General features: G+C 40.7%; 1 protein-coding gene across 3 annotated transcripts in view; it reads left to right on the top strand.

Moving 5' to 3' along the window:
- The window catches only part of cadm1b (cell adhesion molecule 1b), a 165,875-nt gene extending 156,431 nt beyond the window's left edge, over positions 1–9,444 (top strand). For 2 of the 3 annotated variants that reach the window (XM_040009224.1, XM_040009225.1), the window contains exons 9-10: positions 5,559–5,687; positions 5,854–9,444. In XM_040009224.1, the coding sequence (XP_039865158.1) occupies positions 5,559–5,687; positions 5,854–5,972 (248 nt within the window). In that variant the 3' untranslated portion in view covers positions 5,973–9,444. The remainder of the gene's footprint in view (positions 1–5,558; positions 5,688–5,853) is intronic. The other variant, XM_040009223.1, reaches the window with a different exon arrangement.
- Positions 9,445–12,188: the final 2,744 nt, after the last annotated feature.

The raw sequence follows: 12,188 nt of genomic DNA, 5'->3' as shown, positions 1-12,188 counted from the left end.
AAAATGTGTATGAACTTTTTGGTTTCTTTTAATCAAGGTTGAATTATTCTGAAGCATTCAGCAGCTTGCTGGAATCATTTTTTTCAGTTTATTTCATTTGGAGATCTGCGCTGCAGGTGTTAAGCCATGAATTTAATTCACAAAAGGCCCTTTTGTAAAAGGTAGTAATGTTATTACACTTGCATTAGAGTATTGTGTGAGAATGTGGTTTTTTAATCTTTTTATAGGGATCTTTAGTCGGGAAGCTCCTCATCAAGTGATGATGAGCCAAAAAATTAAACTTTTGTATAAGTGTGTCATTTTTTAAATGGGTTAATCCAGCAATTCACTGTCTGGCACTTATCTATCCACAGGTGGCATTTGTTAAATTGCTGTTAAAGTCTCAAAAAATCTTGAATTCACCTTTTGTGAACCCAAAAGAAGCCTTTTGGTTCCTTTCATCTGACTTAGATATGGCCACCAAATGTATGTAGCAAAGTAGCAAAGGCTGTTTATTGTCAGAAGCTGCTGGCATCACAGAGATAAGCACAAGGTGTCCTTTGGCATTGGTTCTTATAGGAAGGCTGGAGGTGTGTTGGTGGCTTTAGTCACAATTGTCTCAGCCAGGAGATTTTTCAAAGTCACTCACTGCATTTAGGGAGGTCTGTGCTTTGTTTTAAGTCAGTGATTAGCTTCGGTTTTAACCCTTATTTTGATGATGTTCAGGCACCACAGCTAACCTGTGGTTTGAAGTAAATATCATCCACAATGTTAGCCCAGCACTAAAAGAAATAACACTTCAAAATATGCTTCATGGCAAGGGGTCAAGCGCTCATGAGTCGACACCAAAAGATACCTAGTATCTCTTTGACAAAATGGAAAAATTTGGTTTCCTCGGAGTGAAAACTGTGTGGTTTATTCTGACTTTTAGCCTCTGATTTGATTCCTTAAAAAACTTCCGAAAACACTGCAAAAAAAAGCAAAAAGTAGCATCTTACCAGCAGACCTACCCTGCTTGATAACAGAGAAGAATTCTGAAGACAGAGTAGTGCTTCTCACAGGTACTGACCTTTCTGTTAGGAATTACTGTAAAATGCACTTCAGACATTTGTGTTGCACTGCATTATTTTGCTACTGTTTGATTATCTCCTTGCAAAAAGCTGCAGGCTTCATTATCTATTGTATGTATACTAAATTTAAGACCATGCTTTTGCAGAACATCCTCTGCAGTAAGCACAGAGAGATAAAAATAAAAACTAGTGTTGAGTAGTGTACTTAATGCAGGCAACATGAAATGCAACCAACCATAACAGCTGATATTGTAGGTATTATAGGATTTTTGGTTTCTCTCTGACATTTTTGTGATAGGTCTCGGTGCTTACTCTGGGCGAATTTTTCTACCTGTTAAATAAAACTCTCCCTCGGTGTGCAGAGGCGGCTGAGACCCTGCATGTTTCCTGGTGGATGTGTCAAACGGAAGACAGCGGGGAGCAAGGTGAGGGCAGCAAGGTGTGGGGTGGGGAGTGAGCGAGGGAGGGGAGAGGAGACAGGACGGTTCGCAGGCCATTTAGTGGGTGCATGTTCATTAGCATGGAGCATGGGCTGTTCCCTCTCCTCGGGGAATGAGCCGCGCTATCTGACATCCTCGATACAGTAAACAAACTGCGCCTTGCACATCCCTGCTTCGCACACCCCAACGCACAGCAACGGCTTGCTCTGTGAAGACGAGTCCATTTTAAGAGAGCGCTCAACTGAAACACAACTTTTCTCATTAATTAGTTTCATTGTAGCTCCGCTGCTAAGATGTCCCGGTGCTAAGTGAACGCAGCTTAAATAAGGTGTTGTTTTTTTAGGCCGAGATCTGCCCGCATCGCTCGTCTTAGACCCTTCAACTCGACTTATTACGCCCTCGCAGCTTTAAGAAATTCTGAACTCTCCGCTCGTCTTTTATCAAAATCATTCAAGTTCAGAGCATGACTAGTGAGATTGATGGAAAATTGAGCTGCTCCCTCATGCAGCAAAGAACAGTGGAGCCATTCCCTCACCCGCCACTCCTCCATCAGTCCAAATGTGCACAGATATAGACTATTGATAAATGCCTCTGAACTATTCTGAGACTAGAAATTTAAAGGCTTCAAATTTTGCCATGTTCTTCTGTGGTGCACGGATAAATCTGGCTAAGTGCTAGACAGTGATACTCTCTGACACCTGAGGCAGCCACGTATTTCTCTGCATGGGGACACCGGGCGCCAATTTATCTCCAGACTTGTGTCTATTTCTGATGATTGAGCTCTATAACTTCCAGAAATGGCCTCTTAAATCAGACTGTATTTTACAGTGTGTGAACCCTCGCTGAAATTGCAGACAGTGTCTACTGTTTCATGGTGAAATAACTGTCTTAAAACATTTTTCAACATCGCTCACTCAAGGGGCAGCTACATCAGCTATCGAAGCGCTAGAAATATCCACGTAACGAGCTGGGTTCAACAGTGTAACACCACAAATGTATGCTTAGACAGAAGTGTGACTTTTCTAAACCTGCTCAGAAAATAGATTAGATATTTTTATTAATTAAATGACTGTTTTAAAGTCTCGAGCCAGCCCTAGTTTCTTTATATTTTATTTTCAATGAGCCAGATTTTCTAGTAATTTTATTAAAGTCTTGAGCGATCGTTCTCCAGACTTTCTGATGGTCTCACTCACCAAACTTAAGAGATGAATCACTGTTGTGTCTACATACAACAGACAACTTTGTTTCTAGCAGCCTGTCACAAAAATGCATAATTTGTTCCCATTTCTTAGTTAAATATATGAAAAATGCAAAGATAACACAGTATGACAGGATCAACAGTATATGACAGTGTTTGTGCACCAGTGATTCCTAATGAGACTTGGCATATCTCAGGGTGGTGTGCGCTGGGTCCTTAAAAACCTGGACAAACAGAGGGCAACAGAAGGAGTGGCGGGCCTAAACTCCCTACAGCAGATTAATAGTAAGTCGTGTCCTTAAGAAACAGAAAAAAAATCCAGCAAAAACCTCACACAGGACCTGATACGTGCATCTGGCCCTTTTGGACACAGGGAGAAAGGCTAATGTCTTATAGAGGCTAAGCCTACTCTTGAAGCCACTGAGGTGTTCGTTGGCGAGGGTGATGCGATGTCTCTGGTATGAATTAACTTATTAAACTTGATACAGTCCAATAACTTCAGCCGTACTCATCTTGTCCTTTAGATTCTTTAATTCCACGATTAACATAGCAGCGCAGGGGTTACAAACTATTTGCCTGCTTCCGATCAAAAACACATCTGCCACTAATTACGGTCACTCAAAAAGTGACCTCTAGCGGCATACATAAGGTATCAATCCAAAATTGGCTCCTACAGGTCTTATGGAGTGATGAATCCAACAGTTGACATTTTTGGTTGAAATCATGGTCAATATTTATGGAGGAAGTCAAGTGAGAGGTGCAACAGTGAGTCTGCAGCCAGCCCTGTCATGGTTTGGAGCATTTCAGCCAGAGGTATTGAGATAGTGGAGGAGTTCAAGTATCTCGGGGTCTTGTTCGCGAGTGATGGGAGAAGGGAGCCGGAGATCGACAGACGGATTGGGGCTGCGGCTGCAGTAATGCGGACGCTGCACCGGTCAGTCGTGGTGAAGAGGGAGCTGAGTGTAAAAGCGAAGCTCTCAATTTACCGGTCGATCTACGTCCCTACCCTCACCTATGGCCACGAGCTGTGGGTAGTGACCGAAAGAACGAGATCGCGGATACAAGCGGCGGAAATGAGCTTCCTCCGAAGGGTGGCTGGCCTCTCCCTTAGAGATAGGGTGAGAAGTTCGGCCATCCGGGAGGGGCTCAGAGTAGAGCAGCTGCTGCTCCACATCGAAAGGAGCCAGCTGAGGTGGTTCGGGCATCTGGCAAGGATGCCCCCTGGGCGCCTCCTGGGCGAGGTGTTCCAGGCATGTCCCACCGGGAGGAGGCCCCGGGGCAGACCCAGGACACGCTGGAGAGATTATATCTCTCGGCTGGCCTGGGAACGCCTTGGTATTCCCCCGGACAAGCTGGAGGAGGTGGCTGGGGAGAGGGAGGTCTGGACCTCTTTGCTTAGGCTGCTACCCCCGCGACCCGACCTCGGATAAGCGGATGAAGATGGATGGATGGATGGTATTGAGATATTCCTAAAACTGATGGAATTATGAATGCAGAAAAATATAGTCAGATTTTAATCCACCTGGAAAGTATCTGATTGACAACAGCTTCATTTTTCACACTGCCAATGTAGTAAAAGCATACTGGAATAGAAACACACAGTGGCACACTATCAATCACAGATTAGCCTCCCCAGAGTCTGGACCTCAACATCATTGAAGCAGTGTGGGATCATCTTGATAGAGAGTAGAACAAAAAGGCAGCCAACATCCAAACAAGAGCTTTGAATGTCGTTCAAGAACCTGGAGATCTATTCCTGAGACTACTTAGAGAAATTAAAACAAAGTTAAGAATAAAGCTGTTGATACCAAATATTGACTTTCAAGCTCGTAGTAACAGTACAGAAACTATATTTCTGTCTTATGTTCGGTATTTGGATTTTTGTTTGCATGTTTCAGTAACTGCTGCACCTATTTCATGCTATCCTAGCAAAATATAAAGAAATAAAGGGTGGGCTGAGACTTTTGCGAGGTTCTTATTCACTCATTCTTTATCTATGCTTCCCTCATGTCTGTACATGTTACATTCAGGAGCGAGTTAACTTTAGTTAGCACAAAGAACAAGTTGCCGCAGAACTCAGAGAAGCAGCCTGGCACACAGTCCCTGTAAATTCACAGTACTTGAATTTGGTTAATTAGTGGAATTTTGTTACCGTAGGCCACAGTAGCCCACCCCCAGCCCCTCATTTACAGGCTTTATGCTAAGTTAAACTAACAGGCTGCAGCCTGTAGCTTGTTATTTACCATGCAGTCACAACAGTGATATTGATTTTCTCATCTAACTGTTGGCGAGAAAGCCCGTCTGCCTATTCCCCCAAAATGTTAAACGTCAGTGTTAAATGTAATATGTGAATGGGTTTGGGTTTGAATTTGAATTAACAGGTGCTTAATTTTAAACGGTTTTATAAAACAACCGCATTATAATGCCGCAGATACAGCCTGGAAGGATATTGGTGAGGAAAAATGAAACATTGCTCTGAGTAAAAAGCATCAGTTTGGTTATTAGCAGGCTGAATCAAACTAAACTGAAATGATTTATAGTTTATTTTAAGGATGTTTAGCAACATATTGTGAACAGTTTACCTTCCTCTCTGGACCAGCTTGTGCTGTTTTATCATCTATTTTTCATTGGCAAATAACATAAGCTTGCTTTTTTTCCTCGGCAGCTTTTTCAAGAGTTTCCACTCTGTGGTTAGGTCATGCTAAAATGCTCTGAGACAAAACAAACCAATTTCGTTTATTTTGGCAGCCTAATGATATAATAGCCACAGCTTCCAGTGCTGTCCACGTCTCTGTGAAGGTATTAGTTTTGTTGCCGCCTGAGAGGGTTTGCTGATCATGAAATTATTTACGGTTATTGTCCTCTTTTTAGACTCCAGAGCCGGGGAGGGGGCACCGCAGAAAATTGACCACGCTGTCATCGGTGGAGTGGTTGCTGTGGTGATGTTTGCCATCCTCTGCGCGCTCATTGTTCTTGGTCGATACTTTGCCAGACACAAAGGTAAAGCACCGGCAGGGCAATCATACTTGATCATGAACACATCTTAAGCGTTCAAGTGGGTTTTTTTTGTTGCTTTTTCTTTGTTGCCGATGGAGTACAATGGGACTGAAGTGAACAAGAGAGTGACGAGGCGGCATGCAGCTAATTTGCGTGCGCTCTTTTGCAGGAACTTACTTCACGCATGAAGCCAAAGGGGCGGACGACGCAGCCGATGCGGATACGGCCATCATCAACGCGGAGGGGGGACACAACAACACAGACGAGAAGAAGGAGTATTATATTTAAACTGGACAGGCCAGGAGAGACGGGTGGGGATGCTGGTGGTTGTGATAGTGGTTGTGGTGGTGCTGTAGGAGCATTGTGTCTAACTCTGATTGGTTGAAGATGACTTAAAGGCAGGGAGGGCAATATTTAAAGAGAAGGAGAAGAAAGAAAAAGGCGGGAAAAGTTGGACTGACGTGGTGGCCAAGTGGTAAGAAGAAGAGGTGTTGCTGAGTGTCCTATTCGACCCTTCCTGGACAGCTGGGGCCTATTCTGTACAGTTCAGTTATTTTACAGACAATTTTGTGCCTTGTTCTCTTTCTTTTGTTTGTTTCGTTGTTTTCCCCTCACACGCCGGTTGAATTGGATTCGTTTTTTTGTCTTTTATCATGTACTCCACTTGATCTTTTGTTGCATTTGGCTTCGTCTATGTGTGCCGCAGCTAGCTTTGAGCTCATGTACCCAGATACAGCGTGATGAGCCTGCTCCTCAGTGCTTTTTTCTTTTTTTGGAGCAATCTACAGAGTTCATTAACTGGAATACGGTGTCAACACATTTCTCCCCGCTGGGTCAAAGTCCAACAGTGCCTGCAAGTTCATCAGAGGCCCCCCCTCCTCCCCACATTCCCTCGTACAGGCAGGTCTGATTGGGTTTCAAGTATTACAGCGCAGATTTCCCTCAGCCCCTTTGAGGTCAGGTTCACTGTGTCGATTACTTATATAACAGTTGTGAGTAATTTTGCTCATCATAGAATGTATTTGTACATGAAGGTGATGTAAAAGTGGCGGTACGTACCATTTCGCACCAAACCACACAGTACAACCAATCTTTTGTGGTTTCTGACGATTACTCGCTAAGAGGCTTTTGCCCAACTCCACCTACGATATCTCGGCAGCTGTAATGTGCCATGATATACAGTTCTAAGTTCTATATAGCCCTTTCTGTCATTTCTGATTGGGATACATAAATAATGAATCTATAATAGAGAGAGAATAACTCTACACAATGCCTTTTGCTAAGCTTCAGATAAGCTTGATGTCTCTATGATAAATAGAAAACTACAGCCAACAGCCAGCTAGCTTGAAACTTGGCTACCTTGAGCTTCACTGCAGCTTGTAAGTGTAGCTGATTCGACCCCTCTCCAGTAGTTATTGACCCAAAAGACTCTGTTCGCAGATGTTATTATGGGTCAAACTTTACATTCACACATACACGCCTTACACAAAATAGGTCCTGCTACACTGATCGTAACATTTTATTTAAAGGTATTCATTAGCTGTTGGTATACCCTGCCATGTGTCTGTGCGCTTTTGTTTTAAATATGACATTTGTCACCTTTTCATACCACCCACGTAGTCTACCTTGGACCAAATCTAATAATTATAGTGCGCTTATACAGTATACAGCAAGTATAGCTTGTGTAAAGCATAGAGCTTTGCAGTGAGCTTCTCGCTAAATAACTGACTTTATTTGATGGCACACTATATTGGCCAGTTAACTGGGAGATGTTAAAAGGCCTTGAGTTATTAATTTTCCAAGGTTTTACCCTTTTATTTGCCGTATCTAAGGGAAGAAAGAATGTTAGGCCTTCAGTGTTTCCTGCCCATGTAAAATATCAAGGCACGTCTCTGTCAATACAGCACGTGAACAAAAAATTCACAGCTTATTTTTATTTTTTTTGCCCTTACCCATACACAAGTATTGCTGCAAATATGAATGAGTTATATTTTCTTGCTGTGTGTTTAGACATTTCACCTTTGATAACTTGCGAGGGCTCTTGGCCTCACAAGTTATCAAAGATTTGCAGATAGCTTTAGACTTGGGGGAAAGATAATTTTCTTACTGTCATCCTGCAGCCACAAACCTTCACAGACGAAGCGTCTGCTGTTAGAAATTTCTCTCTTTTTGTTCGACAACACAAATCGGCAGTGTGCACACGGCGCGCGCTTCATCTCTGACTAGAAGAGGAAAATCCGTTTGGTAATTAGCGAGTGATTTCAGTGTATTGCCTAAAATAATGGAGGAAAAAAAAAATCTGTAAATGTATTATGAAAAAGGATAACCACTGCCTTAAACCCACCTCTTGATACTTATCATTATAAAGGAAAAGACTGAAGGACTTAATTTAGTGCCTTCTCCTTTGATTTTGAGGCATATGGTTAGTATCATACAGTATCCTCATGTACACTCTTACAGTATACCTTGTATATATCCGTCCTTTCTAACTTACAGGGCCAATACTCATCCCAGTCGTCTGTCCGCGCACCATAGCGCGGCATCACAATTACAACCTGCAGCATAAAAAAGCTGGAATGAGTTTAAAGCTGGAAAAGAAAAAAAGTATTGGCAGCTTCCACTGACTAGAATGTTGTATTCCAGGATATAGTACTTGTCTTAATTAATGACCACAAAAAAAGTGTTATTATCTCAGCTTCACTTCATTTATTATTTATTTGGATATTTTCAAGGACAAGGCTCTGTAGTACTGTATTATCAGAGAGGAATACTGTACTTAAAGCTATAATAAGCTACAATAAAAGTAACTTTTCTGGATTGTAGTTACAGTGTCATGGGAACAGTTATGTGCATGACCTTTTTGTTTTCTGGAATTTGATATTTATCTTAAATGGTGATTGCTGCTTTTAATGGGGCAACGTTAAAAGATCGCCGGAAGCATCGTTCTAATTCAGTTTTTGATTTTGTTATTTTGAAATACTTGATATTGAGTATGTTTGTTTTCACTCTCTCAGGTTCATGAGTGTTAATAGTTGTGTTTTTTTGCATCTCAGGTAGAATGCAAATTTATGGCCCCAAGTATATACTGTAGTACCACAGCTATTCGAAAAAGTAAAGAAACCACAGGATGTACATGTTTTTCTCAGTTGTACAAGTTTATGTGTTCTTAATATGGTGCACTGTTACAGTAAACGTTAATTATTTTGCATAGACCTAGTTCACAAAGAAAGAAAAACTAGATTTGTTAAGCAGACAAAAATGATGTACAGTCAGTGTCAACAAAATCACGATGATGTTCATGAAACCTCTTCTTCTTCCTCCTCCTCCACTGTAACATTTTGCTCATGCAGTATCGGTTATTTAGTAATTATAGGATGTGACCACAGACAGTCAATCAAGCATCTGTTTGCATTCATAGATGAAGATGGTGTATTTACTGTGACATGAAGTTTTATCAACGATCTGTAACGTCTTGGATATTTGGATGAACTTTATGTTTAAAGCCTGGGGCGGCGGCGTGGGGAAGGGTCGGGAGCAGGGTGGGTGGGTCGCTTGTTTTATAACCCCACAATGGTTGTTTATGTTGTTGAATCTTAAATTTCTCTCTATTCCCAGGTGGCATATTTTCTTTTGTGTAGTGAAGAGGATGTTTCTCATATGGCCATGCATATTTTGTATTGGTTCACGCCAACATTTTTACAAAAGGAAAAAAAAAATCAGAAGAGTACTTGTCTTAATAAAAAGATATCAATGTTTAAAGTGGTGTGCCGCTGTGACTTGATCAAAAAACATGGTTTCACTTTGTAGTCTTGTCCTGCTCGGAGACGGCGCTGAATTTATTAACTCGTATCTGTTGTCAAATTCACTCCGCCTGTTTACCATGCTGAATACATTAGCTGGATTGAACCTGCCTGCCTCATCCTGCGCTGCTGATACTCGTCAAACTCACAAAGGAAGAAAGGTCTCGCGTCGAGGCAAAAATACTGTACAGATGTAGATTCGTCGTGGGTGAGCAGCAGCAGTGGCAGCAATCTGATCTCCCATCAGTGACTGACACACGTGGCGTGGCACAGATAGAGGCGAGAAGTGTTTTAAATGACACGATGACTGACATCCACAGGCTTGGGGGCCCCTGTTAAGGGTTCCAGCTGAGCATGTGGATGTTAGTGATTTTGACAAATTGATAGGCATTTTGAGGAACAAGACCTTATTCATAACCATAAGCTATTTCTGTCATCATAATTCTGTCAGTGCCACCATTTCCCATTACTTTAAGTGATCCATCCCAGGTAAAGGTCAATAACATTATTCAAATTTTAATGGGAACAGTTTAACCTTACAAACCAGCTACTTTTCTCCCTTACTCATACAATCACTGCAATATAATGCTTCTCTCAAAGAACATTAGCCGTGTATTGATTTTTTTCTGTGTGAAATATAGCAGATTATGGGATTTTCTCCATATTTATTCTCGAGGTTAAGCCGTCTAAATTAAAGGCAGGTAGGGCGACTCGCTGGTTGTCTTGGTGATGTTTCAGTTAGATGCTACTAATCCCATTTAAATGTTCAATTTTAATTTGGAATGACATGTTTAAGTGTAATTAGCACAATGGGGAAATTGAGAGTGAACGAATGTCTAAGCATGGCTTGTTTAGTTGGGTAATTGATTGATTGAGATTGATGGCATGTAGCACTTGGCATGGATGAGGTATAATTAAATGATGTGGGATTAAATAGTGGGTGAACAAAGGCAAATGCAACAGGCTGCACACTTGTCTCCCTGTAAATCACTCCTGTTTAGCACAAATACTTTGACTTTTTTTTTTGTCAGATTATTAGCAGGAGGACAAATCTAATCAGAACGGAAACTTTTCAATTGCATTTGTTTAATTCCTTATAAAGAGCTCAATATCTGTTTTATACTGCTGTACCATTTCTTCAGGTGACTCAGGCCATATATACAGTATATCTATATATAGATATATAGATATATATACTGTGGGCTGTATCAACCCTTTAAATTCTGCAGGAAATTTGTTAGAACATCACAATTTTTCATCATGTTAAGATAAAATCATCACTATTAAACAATGCTGTCAAACAGTGGCGAATTCCCATGAGTCAATGCCCTTTGTACTAATTTCCTTAAAGGTTATGCAAACAGCATAGAAGGAAAATGTGGAATTTATGCAAGAGTCCATATGTGCAATTATGTAGAGCAGGAGTAATTTTAAGCCCTTTAGAAGGAGACATGTTCTGATTTTAAACAGTTTTAGTGGATATTGTTATACTACTTGTTTTTTCATTTTCATTTTGGTCAATGGATAAACCATTTATTCATCATGCTAAATATTTCAGCTAATATTTTAGCTAATTGACGGCGCATTATCTCTTATCTTTTTCAGCCATTTACTGTATTAACAACTATCAACATAGCATTTAATGCAGTGTTTGGTCTACTGTGACTCATTTGTTTTCCCTCATTATGAAACACAACAAGCAGTGACTCAATATGTGAATATTTTATAGTCTTTCGATCTGAATTAACTTTTTTTTTCCTTTTTCTTTTTTCTTTTTACTCAAATTAGCTGCAGAACTGCAGGGTGATTTGGTAAATATAGCTGCAGAAGCTAAAGTATCTGGTTATAATGTAAATGGAAACACAAAATAAAACATTAAAAAAGTAATAAAGTGAGAAATGCAGGAATAATAAATAACCGGGGGAAAAACATGTTTGAGGTGTGACTTAAAGAACGTGACTGACTTCACCACCTTGTCTTAACCATATACTGGATAGGTATTATACACCCCACTCCTCCCACTGAGGCAAATCCTGCCATTGTCATGTTGCAGACAGACATTCATGGTGTTCTTTGGCACCTGTGCCTTTGTACACCAGTGGCACCAATACTGGGTGATGAGAGGTAATTGTTCTCTTTTAAGAAGCAACAAAGTCTACATTATAGGGTCAAGACAAGAGAATGCAATTCAAGGTTTTTATACTATGCTTTGCTTTTCTTCCACCTGCTGACTCCTTTTCTGTTCACTTCCTTTTCATTTGTTGGTAAGATTTAATACAAAACACAAAGAAAAACGAAAACAAAATCATTTGGTTAGCTTTTTAAAACACACCCCATCCAAAACATGTGCTAAATTTATACTTACCCACTGTGTTTAAATGTGATGCCCAGGGGGTCTTTTACAAACTGCATATAACAAGCTGGGAGGGAGGGCCTGTTTAATTATAGCCATATACCTTGTGTGTCACAGCACAGATGCCAAAGGGCACCTTGGTATTTGACGCTCTGTCAAAGAAAGCAGCCTGGTAATCCTTACACTTGTAATTTCGCCCGCTGGTGTATTTTTCCTGTTCTCCACAAACCGCAAGTGACTTTTTATCCAAGACCGTTTTAAATTTGTTGATTTTAATCATATAAAAGTACCCTAAAGTCACATTTTAACATTGTAACATTAAAGTAAATAATAACTCACATTGCAATATAA

The sequence above is a fragment of the Simochromis diagramma genome, unplaced genomic scaffold (assembly GCF_900408965.1).
Source record: "Simochromis diagramma unplaced genomic scaffold, fSimDia1.1 OVJJ01000344.1, whole genome shotgun sequence".
Taxonomy (NCBI): domain Eukaryota; kingdom Metazoa; phylum Chordata; class Actinopteri; order Cichliformes; family Cichlidae; genus Simochromis; species Simochromis diagramma.
The sequence above is the reverse complement of the archived record's forward strand: the minus strand, read 5'-3'. Positions and strand labels throughout refer to the sequence as shown.